At 35.6% G+C, this 15,857-nt stretch overlaps 1 protein-coding gene across 1 annotated transcript in view; it reads left to right on the top strand.

Moving 5' to 3' along the window:
• Positions 1 to 2,253: 2,253 nt before the first annotated feature.
• Positions 2,254 to 15,857, top strand: part of RUNDC3B (RUN domain containing 3B) — a 49,985-nt gene continuing 36,381 nt past the window's right edge. The window contains 5 exon segments of the mRNA XM_009275729.2: positions 2,254 to 2,288; positions 2,438 to 2,557; positions 8,170 to 8,183; positions 11,299 to 11,474; positions 14,536 to 14,621. Of these exon segments, the coding sequence (XP_009274004.1) occupies positions 2,254 to 2,288; positions 2,438 to 2,557; positions 8,170 to 8,183; positions 11,299 to 11,474; positions 14,536 to 14,621 (431 nt within the window).

The raw sequence follows: 15,857 nt of genomic DNA, 5'->3' as shown, positions 1-15,857 counted from the left end.
CATAGCTATAAAGGTTGTTTAGGTTTTTGGTGAAAGTGTGGAGTAGAGAGATGGAAATTAATATTTCTATGGAGAGCATGGTGGTAGTAATATGAGCACTTAAAAAGACCACCATTAATGATGATGAGCTGTTAGACTGTCTTTTCTAATCAGACCCTAGGTATTTAAAAATTGTTCTATCCTTAAAAACTAGATATCGTGTTTTTTCTTCAATTGAATTGCAGAATGCTTTAAAACTTAAAAAAAGAAATTACTTATCAATTACTTACCTGTGATTTTTAGAAGTGTACGTGAATTGCTCTTAAGTGTTTTTTCTTGAATATATCTCCATTTCTGGGTATGTATCCCATACAATATTAACCAGTGAACTTTTAAGCAGGACACTGAATACATGAGAAACAGGCACAGCTACATATTATACACTACTTTGTTTTGCAGTTTATGGATGATAGTGCTGTGATCATGTGTCTGAGTTTTAAGATGATATTCCTATATATAGTCCAGTACATTACACTGCTAACTCACTGTCTCTGTTGTGTATGTACCCGTGAGTGATATGCTGCACCTTCTCATTTTCAGATCTGCACAGTGTGGGAGGAGTCGTCTTGTTACAGTTAATACCAACTTGGTCATGGCATTGCTATATGCATTTGTTTTTCAAAATTAAGAAAATTTATAGATAATTTCACAGCTTTTGTATAGCTTTGAGGAAAGAATCATTACTGCCATTAGTGTAGTCAACAGCAATGATACTGACTAGGTAGAAATTTACTGGTGGGCATGCATGTCTCTCACTTACTCAAAATTGGTTAAAAATGTGGAGGAGTTCAAAACTGAGTCATAACTTGGCACTGCAGAAGCAGCTTCCTCCCCCACCCTTCTCACTCCTAATTCCTGTCCTGCCAAAAACACTACAACAATAGAAGCCTGCAGGAAAGGTAGGGTGGGGAATCTTTATTCAGAAGTTGACTTAGTATAACACAATTGAGTTGAAACTCTTGAAATATGTATGTCAGTTCAGTTTGAGCATAATTATTTTCATTTAGTAAATGAGCATCAGAGGCTGTGCTGACTCCACTAAGGATGCAGTTAAGTTACTTTTACAGTACAGAGCATTTGAAAATAGTACTGCTGGTTTAAGGAGTCTCATTCCTGCCCATGCCTATATAGTATGCCGCTTCTGCAGCTGTGCCATAGAACTGTTTGTGTTGAGATGCTGTGAAGCGTATGTATTATGAATGTATCCATATTTAAGATTCACTCCACCCTTCCTTCTCTCAAGTACTAAAAATCTAGATCAGTTCATAGTGAGCCCCATAAAAAGTGGAACTGGCACAACTGAGGGAGCAGTGTGCTCAGGTATAGGGTCTGGGATGAGCAGGCAGAGTGAGAACTTCCCAGGCTGGTACTGTTGAAGTTTGGGTGATGTGAAAACTATCGCCTCAGGCTTTAGTATGGCTCCGTTAATACAAATAAGGATTGTTGCAAAAAACACAATAAATGCCTCAGAATAAATGTTACTTTTGAAGTTGAGGACATATGAAACTTGCCTTGAAACTGAAAACTGAAGAACAAGGAGCAGAAAGGAAAATAAAAATAGATTAGGATTAAAATGGAGAAGGCAGGAGAAAAATCAATTTTTGTCATGTTTCTTGAGGTTTAAACTATCTTCTGAATAAGAATGAAATCGTGTAAGCGCAGGTGTAACTAAACACAGCTAACTGGCTAATTGACTAGTTACATCTTGTCTGCTTTTTACAGTGGCTTGATTCAGCCTTTCCAATTTCAAATGTTAGATCATTTAAATTGATAGCTTTTCTGGCATAATAATGAAGTAATATGATGCTGAATAGGGATTACCCCCATTCACAGGGAAATCAGCCTGTCCAAGTTAATGCACAGAGTTAATAGTGCATAAAAATTCATTGTTTTATAATGTGTTTGGATTATTCTTGCATTAGGATGAAATTACAGTGTTCTTATAATAGGATAAAGTTTATACTTCTGATTCTTGGGCATGGATTTGGGGAATAAAAGGAGCATTGAGCGAAATGTCAAGCAAAAATCATGGTGTTTAGGATTACAAAGAGAAATTGATGCTAGATGCTTTTGAGTGCTTGTTTTTCTACAACTTTATTAAAATAATTTAGAGAAGAGGAAAATAATTAGAAAATAATTATCTCACTTCTACATAGAAAGTGTAGGGATTTTTGTTTTCTTTTTGTTTTTAAGGCTTTATGCCTAAGACCGACAATGATGATTGTATTTCCAGACTATTTCTTGATGTGGTATGTGTTTGTGTTGCTCTGACTGAACTTGAAATCATCAAGGTGGTTTTCTGGTTCTTCGCTTGTTTGGTTTATACAAACTACTGTCCTGCTATAGAGGACCAATAGCTATCCATATAATTTATGATTGTCTTGTACTTTTGCTCCAGGTTTTCAGTCAAGACTCTGATCGACCGTTCCTGTTTTGAGACTATAGATGATACTTCCCCTGAATTTAATAATTTTGCAGCCATTCTGGAACAGATTCTAAGTCATCGACTGAAAGGTATGTTAATTACCTTCCTTACTGGTGATGTTTTTGCCATGAGAATTTATTTGTATGAAACTAGTGTACATCTGTAGAAACTGCTTGATGCTGAATGAAAATGTTGGCTTTCTTTGTGTGTCTGTCCCTTTGCTGTTGCCTTCCTGATTGTTTGCATTACTGTGGAAAAGTCAAGGAAACGTTTTTTGTGAAACATGTTTCCAATGTTCTTGTTGGAAGCTGCCTCGGCTGGTAATTAAGCAAGTGGATGTTGCCATGGTGCTGAGCTCTGTCTGCTTTTCTGCCTTATGATAAGGCTGTGTCCTAAGAGTCTGAGTCTGAAAGACAATTGTGTTTTCTGCTTTAACAGAAGCTATAGAGAGCATATCTGTGGTGCTGCTCCCTTTTCTTTCTCCCTTCCCTGCTTTTGTTGCCTTCTTTTCCAGATACTGGGTTTAGGTCCTTTCATTCCCGTCCCTCCACCCCCCTAGTGGGAGCTGGTTTTTGCTACTGGAATGTAATGGATCTGGATTAAATTGCTTTTGAGAAAGGTCAGTTGTTGATTCTCCTCTTGTATCGGAGTCAGGTGTTGTTCTAATTCAAGAAAATGTCCATTTGCATTTTCTGATTGTTCTAGAGGAAGCTGCTTTGCTAAAAGAACAGAACGCACCTTAGCAGTAACAGTTGCTAGAAAAGGACTTTGGAAGCTTCTCCTCATATCTCAGTTCTGTGTACAGTTTCTGAAATTATTTGAGGATTATGAAGGACATCAATCATCTAAATATAGATGTGTAATATGACAATCTACTCCTTTTCATACTTTTGCTTTTTAATATTCATAACTAAGCTTTGTGAACAATATTGTATGTAGGCTGACATTTGAGTAGCACAATTACTACCTGCTGTCATTCTGTCAGAGAAGGAAAAAAAAAAAATCACACAGTGGGGTAGGAACATAGTGTTTGTCACATTGTGACAAAGATTATTGGAGTGATTATGGGTACTTAGCAACTTGAGGCTGCAAGGAAATTGCTCTGTTTTCTCCTTCTCCCCCAGCTTCAGTGATGTTTGAGCAAAAATCATTATGATTCCCCCCCCCCAACATTCTTTTGCTTCACAGTCTGTTATTCAGGACAGGCAGTACAGAGAAGAAGCCTTGACAGGCTGGCCAGTGGGTTACAGGCAAATGGAATTTGCAAGTAAAAAATTATTTCAAATAAGAAATAGAGAAAATCAAAAAGCTAAATTGTTGTTTCAGTCTTCCCCTTGTAATTACCAGTATGATTTTCTAAGTTTTCAGAGTTAAATAAAAATATGGAAAAAGGCAGCAACTTAAGCATTGTATTGCAAACAGGGGAATATTTTGGTAACAAGCTAGATCACTGCGAGTAATTATTTTATTCTTCAAAAACTTGAAAGGGAAATTGAGACAATAAATGTACCGTGACAATTCAAATTTTAAGATGGTGTATATTATACAACACAGGGCTTGAAAGAAATTGCATTTTATTGATGGAAACAACCAACATTCTGAATGCATACTTCGTGTCAGTAGGAGCGGTGATTGCAGTGGGTGGTGTAAAATGTTTTAAAGCAGGCAGAACATAACATGATCTGTTTGTCTATGGTAAGATAAATGGCTTCATTGTATCAAATTGTTGTCACGATAATCCCCTGTCAGTGTAGTTAAACAGATGATCCAGATTTAAGAGTTTGAGTATATAGACCTTTACTTTCATAAGGCCATGGCAAATAACAATTCCTAATCTTTAACTTCCTTCAGAAGTACTGGGTGAGGAAGGAAGAATTAAGACAAACAAACAAACAAACCCAAAAAACCCCATTTAATTTTCATTGTAAAGGCCTAAGTTTACTTTTATTAGAATACTTTTACTGGCAACTGTCTTTTCTGACACTAAATATAATATGTTTTTAAGGAGCAAAGCATAGTCTTGACAGAATATAGTGACTGTTGCTGCTTATTGGTTTCGTGTTCAGGTAGGATCCAGACAAAACAAAATGGAAGGAAGAAGTATAGACATTTTAAGGGGAAAAAATGTTCAACTCCAGGGATTAGAATTTTATGCTTTTCCTGAAGCTGTTGTAATTAAGAATTCTGAAACAATAGTTCTCCAATCCTTATCCTCCTGGCTGTTCTGCTAAAAATGCCAGTTATAGCAATATGAGCACCATTTTTAAATTGATTTTTTGATAGGTAACTGATCTGATGTTGCCAGCTCTGACTAGCGAAAGGGTCATGAAACAACATTCGTAGTGGTTTGGGTGGTTTTGTTGGTTTGTTTTTTCTTTTCAGAATCATTGAAGAATTTGGTTTGGAAAGTACCTTAGAAAGTCATCCAGTCTGACCTCTTGCTCAAAGCAGGGCTGTCTCAGATTGCTCACGGCATTTTCCAGTTGAGTGTTGAAAACCTCCATGACATTTCTTAAACTCAGTGCAGTTTGCTACAGATTTCCCCTCTCACTTTGTGCTTACCTTTCCCTGATATTGGCCATGGTCCTCACCGGATCCTGTGGTGAGCCAGACCAGGAAGTCAAACAGGCAGAAAACTCACAACTTTCCCCATGGATGCACTTCTTTAACCCAGCTGCTCGTTTTCTTAAGAGTGGTTTAGATGTAGGTGTTTGCTTAGTAATAAAATGAGATCGACATAAATATATCAGCTCACACAACAGAGATCTGTGAACGCTGCTTGAATGCAGGTATCTGTTCATGTGATACAGAAGACTTAGGTCATATAGCACCAAAATAGTTCCAAAAAAGGTAATATAATATGCCATGGCCAAAAGGTTACAGTTATATGTACACCAATGCCAATAAGTAGTAGTCAGGAATAGGCCACTGTTGTTAGAAAAAGCAGTCTGGCTCACAGCCTGTTTTTGAATTGCCCTAAGGAAGAGAGAGAGAGTTTGAGTAAGCTGTATTAACTGTCTTTTCAGGGATTGCAAGCCATTGACTGCCTTCTGCTCTAGAAAGTGGAGAGATACTTACCCTGTACTGTGTAATACTTGTGTGTAATATACCTGGTACTCCCTAGAAGTGCTGGATTTATTGTGAATGCAGAGTAGACCAAATATCGTAATGAGGAGGATATAAAGCATGTGTTCTTCCTGTCACTAAAATAAGCTGTGTGGCATGCCTGCTGGCAAGATATGATACTACTGGACGGGACAATTGAAGATCTTGAAAAGGTAGGAGAGAAGGAGTAACAGAAAAAAATGAGTGACTAATTACTCTTTTATTCCTTCTCAGGAATAAGAATTTGCATGGTTTTATAATACAGCAGAGAGTAAGTGTTTCCTGAGTGGATACGGAGACAATGTATTTGAAGGTCTCTGGACCAAATAAGACCTATAGTCCTGAAAGGGATTTTACAAATTTGTATATAAATGTATGTGTGTTTGATAATCTTTACAGCAAGCTGGGTAATTTCAGGAGCCATTTTTTTCCCCAGATAGTTGTTTGGAATTTGTTCCTTTCTTAACTGTTCTGTACTGTGGAGATTAAGCCGTATCTTGTAGTTGCCTTGGTGGTTTCCTGTTTTCACTGCTGGCCACAGATTTTTCAGGTGTATTTCCTGTAAGTGTCCTTTTTATCAGATCAACTAAGTAAATATAGTTAGTGCAGAAATGGTAGGGACATCAAAAAGTGTTCAGCAACAGTTCTTGGGATTTGATCACAGGTATATCCTGGCTGATTTAAAACCTGAAGTAAATTCAAAGTGATGTATATATTGTCTTTACTATATCACAGTGTTGTATGGTTTTCTGCCTTTTTCTATCACTTTAGATTAGTTTTAACTGAGTTAGTACTGAAGAACACTAATAACTATTGCAGATTTTTATGGCCATCGTCTCAAGCATATTTCTGAAAACTATTGTCATGTGCATGTATTTGTTGACTTCCTATGTTTTCATTGTAATATCCTTTACAGCAAAATGTGTTTATATCCAAACTGCTAGCCAGTATGCATGTTTAGAAATAGTTTTGGTGTATAAATTAAGTTCTGTCACTGACAACGTATGTAGTGCATCTTGCTTGTGACTTTTGTAATTTTTGTATGTCATGGTTACCATGAGCATACTTGTCATCTATATACTTATTTGCATTTACCACCATAATGACACAAAACAGTATGCTGTACTGTGCTATTTTGACACTTTTACAACTTTGTGTGCCTTTTTTCCTGTACGTACATTTAGAAAGTATTATAAACACATCAAAAGCTTCTGCTAGGGTTGCCCATGGAAGCTGCTTGTCTTTATCTGATCTACGTTATTCCTAATTTTTAGTGACTGTGGAGTTCGTTTGCTTGCTTTTCTTTTTTCTTTTAGAAAACTTACTATGAGTAGTAAGCTTCTAGGGTGATCAGTGCTGCTTGAGTGGAAAGATAAATGTAATAATTTCTCTTCCTTTCCTCATTCAAGAAAATGTTCTAGTTTCGTGCATCATCAATAGTCTGGTGGTAGTAATGGTAAATAGCTCTACTAGTGATGTCACTGGTAAATGTTGTTCAGTTTTTGCACTTCTTCATAGTAAGCAGTGAAAGACTTTTCTTATATCTGCAGTGCATAATTTATCCCTTCCCATATGGTTTTTATTTTACTTATTTATTTTTAGGAGGAAAAAAAAGCACTTACTACCTGCTATTTCATGGAGTCTCTTTCTTTTTAAGCAATGAATATTAATATAATTTTTATTAATCAAAATTCCCTGAATTCTCATAATTCAGGCATAAACAGTGGTTACAAGGGAAAGGGTATGAATTATGTCTGCAGAAGACAATTTGTGCTTGTAGGTCTAGGTCACAGGTGAGGAAGCAGGGTTCTTTGAGTGAGTAAGATGCAGCCTGTAATGCTGCTCATCCTGAGAGAAATAAATCTGCTGGCTAAAATAGTTAAGGTAATGGAGATATAATGGGGGTGAAAAAGATAAGTTAAGGAAATAAGAGCTGAAGGCACTACTGTCATGAAAAAGACTAAGTCTAAGCATATAGCTGCAGTGGCCCTTTATTTGGTGCAATAATGCTATTAGCAGAATAGCTTTTGTTACTAGATTTAATATTTATACACACATAGTGACCCTATTACTGTTTTTGGCTAAAAAGAAATAGTAGGGCTCTTGTGTAACTTGTGGTTTAGCTCATCCTCCTTTCTCTTGTATGGAGGAAAATCTTAAATGAATTTATAATTGTCTTGGAGGACTGGGTCTATGAACTACTGTAAATTTTTAATGACCCATTCTGTAGACCCAAAATAAAAGAGTAGGTATCACAGAAATTCCTCAAAGGAATAGCATGCCAGTTTATTACCAACAAGTTGTATTAAAACTTATTTTTTGCGATATAGAAAAATTTGTTGTGAACTAAATAATACAGGCAAGTCTGGAGAAAATCTGCCTGTACCTTAGAGCATCCTAGTCGTTACTACTTTGCAATTGTGGACCTTTGTAGATATGAAATTGGACTGTGATTGAGTAGGAATCAAATTGTTTAATGTCTTGTTTGTGAAGAATTTCTTGGGTGTGAAGAAAGATCTGCAACAACTAATGTTGCGGATGTTTGTACTTAGTTGTCAGGCGGGAGCAGAAATGGGTTGATACAAATAGGTGTGTAGCAGTATTCAAAAATGTAGTGAAATAAAAAATTTTCACAATATTGTTTCTATTTGCTTTGCAGTTCTGTAGACAGGAATTGAATTAATTTGAACAATATTAAACATACAGCTTCCATGCTTACCTAACAATTTTGTTTGGCTGACAAAAACAATAACATCATTCCTGTTGGAATAGCTGTCAGCTTCTGTGTCTTCTGATGACATATAAACTTCATGGCAAAGATAACATACTCTTTGTCCTTTGGACCTCCCAGGAAACTTACTCTTTCCTTAAGAAGTACTTTGACAGAATGTAAGTTGTATACTAAAATTAGCTTTCAAATTTATTAGGACCCTTTAAAATTTAGATATTATTTTAGAATCATAGAACAGCCAGGTTGGAAGGTACCTCAAAAGATCATCTGGCCCAGCCATTGGTGGGAAAGGGAGCCTAGATGAGATTATCTAGCATCCTGTCCAGTCGCATCTTGAAAATCTCCAGTGATGGGGACTCACCACATCCCTGGGGAGGTTGTTCCAGTGAATGATTGTTCTTAGTGTAAAAAAATTCTTTCTTATGTTGAGATGAAACCTCTCCCAGTGCAACTTGTACCCATTGCCCTTTGTCTTCTCCATGTGGCTCCTTGTACAGAGAGAGCCTCTGTCCTCTTTGTAGCCACCCTTTAAGTACTGCAATACTATGATGAGTTCCTCTCTAAGCCTTCTCTTCCCTAGGGAGAAAAGACCTAATGCCTTAAGTCTTTCCTCATGGGGCAGGTTCTCCAGCCCTTTGATCATCTTCATGGCCCTCCTTTGGACCCTCTCCAATCTGTCCATGTCCTCCTTGAATTGTGGGGACCAGAACTGGACACAGGACTCCAGGCACAGCCTGAGAAGCGCTGGGTAGTGGGAGCTATTTCATTCCTCATTCTTGAGAGTTCTTGTGGTTGTGTACATTGAGGGCATTGAGGGCCAAATAGAATTTCATACACTGAAAGCTTTTAAAATTGTAGGGAATATACAGCTTAATATCTCATTTAGTAGTTCTTAAAATACATCTCACTATTCTCGGACAGTCTTTTCCAACATTTTTCCGTGTATGGAATGATTAAGGAAGTTTTTCTTCAGATGGTGTTAATTACTAGAATGTGGGCAAGGTTTAAAGTTGTAGGGTGAAAATAGTGAAATACAGAAGTCCTTGATTCACAAAAGCTCCTGAGCTGGCTGTGAGTTTCAAGTGAAGACAATTCCTACTGAAGTCTGAAACCCATCATCATACCCTCTCACAGAGCTGGCTGTGAGATGAGAGCCCACTGTTATGTCAGAGCATATTGTAATTATGGCCAGCTTGCTTTGTTGATCAGTGTGAGCCAAATAAGTGCTGTGTGCTGGTATGTACTTCTGTTATAAAGGTATTTTTGTTTTTAAATGACATGTTTTTCATGTGTTCATTGGTAAAGGGAATTGCTTTGAATTAGTGACTTCAGAAAACTATAGAGTGAAACTGTTTTTTTTTTTTCCAGAATATATTCCGTCCTTAAGGTAGTTTGAAAAAGCCACAGAAGTTATTGTATGATATACTTGCCTTTATTAGGCACTGGAATTGGTGACACAAAATCATCTTCACACTTCACACTTAAGTTGCATTTAATTTTGCAGGTATAATCCCCAGGGCAGAAATGTTTGTGATATGGTAAAGAATATGAAAAATATCTGTAGCTTTTCATGTTGTTGAAATGCTGTTGAATTCTTGTTGCTCTCCACTGCACTCATCATTTCGACAAAAACTGTAAATTCGTAAGAGCGCTTACCTCATAGATATTCTTTTATTTTAGTCCTTAGAGCTGAGAAGATCTGAGTCTACAGTAACTGAAGCACCTTGGGATTTTGTTTTTCCTTTGGCATATTGAGTAGTATATATTAATTCTTCCTGCTTTTTCTTTTGTAAGTCTTTTATCAAGCTTTGAATTTTAATAAATAAATCCACGTGGCAAAGTAAGCAGATGGGCCACAAAGTCAAGTTACATGCACCCTCTAGGGAAAAAAACCCACCACTTGAATTTCTTAAGATCATAGGGGACAGATCCTTGACACTACTATGGCTATGCTTGGAGCTAAGATAAGTCATGATAGATAAAAATATCCTTGTCATCATATTTTGGCATTTTATTTTCAGTATGTATGATTTGCAGTATCAGTCTAATATATTCTTTCTTGAAATCTGAGCTTTCTAACAGCAAAAGAATTAGAAGTCTTTCTGATAAATTAGTAAAGCTTCAGAAGTACAACTCAAGACTTGAAATAAAATAAAATTAGCTTAACAATAAGATCTCATTTTATATGGAGAAAGGGTCTTGCACGTATGTAATAACGGCAGTCACCAGAAGGCAATGTTCATCTTACTTTTTACATACCTGTTCGCAGTTGTATGCTGTTCAGTCTGAAAAATGGGGCTGAACTGTTATGTCTGTAATGAAATTTATGCAACTGTGTGGAGCAGTTGCAAGTAGTATGTAATTTTGCCTTTCGCTTTCTAGCTGCAATACATTCCAAGCTGGAAAATAATATGAAGGATTTTGATTAAAGCTCCAGAAGAGACGTTGATTTGCTCAATTCATTTTGGTCAGCTTCCAAAGGAATGTTCTGTGTGTACTCAAAATAAATTGTGACCGCAAAACTTTTTTGATCATGCATCAATTTCTCCTTCAATGGAAGCACATTTTGAAAAATTCCAATCTGCTTCTAAAATAAAGCTAACCCTACCACAGCAAACAGTGGTCTTTTTTATAGACTGTATTAGTGAAACATGTGGTACTACCTAAAAGAAAAAACAGAAATACTTCTTGCATCATATTTTGAAGTCACAACGGTGTGTGCTCTTTTGTGATTTAAGAGTCCCATGAAGAACTCTTGAGTATTATTATAGCATACTAACAAGGAAAAAGACAACAAAATACACATATGTACACAAAAGCCCCGAACTTCTCTTTGTGCATCAGTTTCAAACCAGGGTGAGCTGCATGATGCAAGTTTTTTTACACCTGTGAGCCAGTTTTCAGTAGGAATTTATGGACTTGCTAGTATAAAATCCTGTCAGTGCAGGAGACTTACAGGGAAGTGTTTTAATTATGTTTATCTCCAATAAGCAGAGAGGGAGGTTCGTAAATCTTTACATATCTTGTATTTTGATTTAAGGTCAGATCACCTGGTTCGGCTATGAAAGTCCTCGTAGTTTCTGGGACTACATTCGAGTAGCTTGCCGAAAAGTCTCTCACAATTGCATCTGCAGTATTGAGAACATGGAGAATGTCGGTTCTTCTAGAGCTAAGGTAGGGAAGAGAAAGGTCAAACTGACTTTTTTATTACATTGTTCTGTGTAAAATACAGGTGACGTTTCTGTACCCAGAAGAAAAACATATTACTAAGCTTGCCCCACAAAATTTTTCATTGTTTGAAATAATTATTTTTTTATATGTACCTAGTAAGTATTTACTTAAAAAAACCAAACACTTTTAAAGCTAAATGTGTTTCCTTTCAAATTTATGTTATTCAGTAGAAATCTCAAATTCTCTATTCAGTGAGCATGTTGTATTATAAAATGATTGCCTTCACATTTTTGAACTTACATAATTTTTTGAAAATGCAGTATGTTGAGGGAAATTAAGTTCACGTGGGCATGCCTAACAAATATTATTTTAAAATTGTAGAAATTTGACACACCCCCCCCCTACCTAAGTATCATTTTATTTTGTATATAATTTATGCACTAACAGAAAAGGTGTGATCAACTCTTGAGTTTGTTGGTATGATTGTGCAGGAAGCCTTTAATAGATTTATTTGCTAATAAAGATCCATCATTTTAAAGGATCTGTATAGAAATTACATCACAATTCCTGATTGTAGGTATGATGGAAACATTAAGGAAGTAACAATTTAATGTGTTTATATGCATATGAACTGAATAAGAATAAGCTTTAAACTGACCTATCGTTAAATCTTAATAGTGTGAGACAATGTAGACCAACACCTTAAAAAAATACTGTTGGACAGAGATTACAAGTTCTTTTTACTAGATTGGAATGCTTTTCAATAGTTTATATTTCTGTGTAAAGCAGCCTTGATTGATAACTGAGAACCTTCTGACTTGAAAGTATAAGTAGTATAAAAGAATGCACAAATTAATGTTCTTAATACTTTTTATTCTTAAATGAACTGGAATCAGTTGTTTGAACAAGTATGCAAAGTGTGTTCCATGGCTATTTTAAAAATCCTGTAGTTCCAGATTTTTATTATGCTCTGGATTATTCACAGTTGGTGTCATTGGTGAGGTGGAAATATTTAGCTTGTTATATACAAAAACTTTGTAGGTTTTTTTCAGGGGCATGATGGTGGTTTATACAATTTAAATTACAGGTATTTATGCAACCACAATTTTCTTCAATAAAAGATGATGCTTAGATCAAGCAGCACCATGAATCTAGTAGATCTTTGAGCAGCCATTCTGATGATCCATAGTATTGCAGAACAGCTCATTTGCTATGTCTACTGTGGCTCCTTTCTTCTTTTATATAGACCCGGTTTTAAATTGTATATAGTAAACATATCTGTAATTTGTGTGGAAGCTTTAAAATGCTTGAGATTCTATGGCAAAAAGCTATTGACTGGTTTTCCTATCCAGAATATTACATGCTCTTCCTAGCACTCAATGTACTGGAGTAGTAGACTGATAATGTAAGTCATGCAGCTTTTCTTCTTGCTTATGTTGAGATCTGGAAATTCAGATAATTTGGAGAACTTATTTCAAAATACTTTCTGGAGAGACTCATGTTCTAGGATGTGATGCTTGTATATTCGAGATTTATTTTAAAGGTATTTCTGAATTCCAAGATTTTAATAGATATGAATATTTAAATTTAGTAGATAATAAGATGCAAAGCTATTTTCTGAAATACTCTTATAAATAAATTAAAATTTTCTTTTACTCTGTTGAAAACTCCATGCCAAATAGTAAACAAAGCAGCTAATTTATGCAGCAAGTGTGGAGAGCGGTGTTGAATTTTTAAAGGTGCGTGTGGGAGTATTTTGGATGTCTGTATCTGAAAAGATTGGAGGCATGTTGACACAATACCAATGGTATGCATGAGTTTTACTGGTGGTCCAAACGAGTGTCTGCTTCACCCTGGAAGCTGTTAGTAGGGGTTTGCCAGTGCTAGTTAGCCCTGCTTTCACTGGAGATGCGTAGGCTTTAGTCATTAGCTAAGCTGCATCATCAGGGTTTGACTGTTTCACGCATGTTCTAAATAACTGCAACATAAAGACAGCTATCCAGATAAACCTCCTTTTAATTTTAGTGCACACTATGTTAAAGTTTTTGCTGTGTTGTTGGTATTTATGAAAGCAAATTTTTTTGTTATTTAGCATCTGCGTATCTTATTATAGGTTTAGTTTGATCTAAGTCTATATAAATTAAAAGTAGGATTATAATCTACTGCAGGTGGTTTTGGTAGAAAGTCTGTAGTGATATTCAGCTAGATGTCAATAAGCACCAAATATATTAAGCAGAAAGACGTCTTACTACTTATATAACTATTTGTAAGTTTATATGGGTTGCAAGAAATATTCCTGGTGTTCTCAAAATGACAGTCATAACTATGGCAGCCATTTGAAATGTGTCTTTCTTGTAAACTACAATCCTGTGTACTAGACCTGTAAACATAGTGCAATATACATTCCTAAAGGTTATTTTTGAAGCTATTGCTTTTGTTTATAGAACTGTTTCAATGAAGTTTCGCTTTTGGACTACAAGTTTTAGGCCTCTTAGATTTTATTTCATTCCTGTATATTATGTGCACCTTCTGTAATGATGTCCTTACCGAGGGAGAAAACAATTTATGCAAATTACATAATAAAGATATGTCACTGAGTTATAATTTTTTTTTATTCATCCCACAAATATTTGAATGAATGCAGAGAATTAGTTCTTACTTAAATCATCTTGAGGGTAGGTTACTGCTGCTTCACAGTGGAACAGATTGGATGCTTCCAATACCATCGTCTTTAAAATGAAAAGCTTTCTGCCCTGATCTGCTACCACTTATGCACATGAGATTTTCAAAAGGCTGGAGTATACAATTGAAGCAAAATCATTCCCCCCTCCCCCCCTAAAATTTTGGAGAACTTTATTTCAAAATAAATATTATTTGTAAGAATGCATTTTCTATTTTCATTATTACTATACTGAAGTACATCTTAGCAACAATTTCTGTTTAGTGGTAATTTTGTTAATCAGTTCATTTCAGCCAGGTAAATCAACTGTATTCATTTTCAGATGTAAAATTAAGTGTTTCATTCTATAATACTTAAATATTTGATATCTGTTTCTTCTTGCAGGGTCGAGCCTGGATCAGAGTAGCACTTATGGAAAAGCATTTGTCTGAATATATTTCCACAGCTCTGAGAGACTTCAAAACAACCAGGTCTCTAAGACTTACATTTTTGCAATATTTTAGCAAATGTTGCTTAAGTGAGGGACTTTGGTTTGAAAGTGAATGTTCCACTTGATTTGTATAGGAAAGGATGTCACCGGTAAAAGAGCTGTAACCTAGTAAAAGATATCTGGAGTTGATATCAATTGACTGGATTTTAGCATGTGTAAAACTGCACAATTGAAAATCTCTTTGTGATTTTAAAAATGTGGAAATAAGTTTGGAATTATTGAAAGGTCAAAAGACAATAAAACCTCTCTAAAGAAGGAACTAATTCTGAAATTGTAGCGTGATAAAGACAGAAGATGTAATGTTCCTTTCAAAATTAGGTATGGTTCACAGAAAGCCCTAGAAACTCAGTAAAAAATAATTTTTATTTGAACTTTTCTTGAAGAAGAAAGGAAGAGAATTCCAGGAAACTTTTGAGAAATATAGAGAAACAGAATTAGTGATCAGGCATAGCTAAGATTCTTGATGTAATATGAAAAATGTGTAACAGATTTTTGTTGTACCTTCTAATGGTGAAAGCTGTTATGGACAAGAATATGCTTTGTGATAGAAAGTACTCTGGCAGTTTTGGACTTGTTCTAGATAATGTGATTATTATATGATGCTTTATCCTGTAACAAGTGTGTCTTGTAGATTTATGATGAAGTCATCTAAATATGAGTGGGTCTGTAACATGTTGCGGTACCTTATGTTGAACTCTAAAAGTTTTAGACATACTGAATGGACTATTTAAACAATAAGAATTTTCTCTGTAAGGACTTCTGTTCATTTAGAATGTTATTTCTGTTTGTAATACTATTTGTCCACAGATCTCCATATATTTTGCCAATATTAAGGTGACTTTGAAACACGACTAGGTAAACATCCCATTTTATTGAAGTTTCCAGACCTGTCGTCTTTATTTTACGCAGATTTGCTTGCATTTACAGTAGACAGGAAGCTCATAAAACAAAATGTTCTGGAAAAGATTTACTCATGTTGCCTCACACTGAAAAGTCACTTGGGTTTTTGAGGGGGAGATGAGGAGGAAGAGGAGGGTTACAAACTATGTAGTTAAGTAGTACGTTCTTTGTCCCTGTTTGGTAGTGCGGTTTGTTTGCTAGTGGATAACAGTGGTATTATTTTATTAGCAGTTTCAAATTCATTTATTTGAACATGTTAATGTTTCATATATTTGAATGTACTTTCAGTGGTATAGCTTTTGGAAACAACCTCTCT

The sequence above is a fragment of the Aptenodytes forsteri genome, unplaced genomic scaffold (genome assembly GCF_000699145.1).
Source record: "Aptenodytes forsteri isolate BGI_AS27 unplaced genomic scaffold, ASM69914v1 Scaffold172, whole genome shotgun sequence".
In the NCBI taxonomy this organism is placed as follows: domain Eukaryota; kingdom Metazoa; phylum Chordata; class Aves; order Sphenisciformes; family Spheniscidae; genus Aptenodytes; species Aptenodytes forsteri.
Note: the sequence above shows the minus strand (reverse complement) of the source record. Positions and strands in the feature narration are given on the sequence as shown.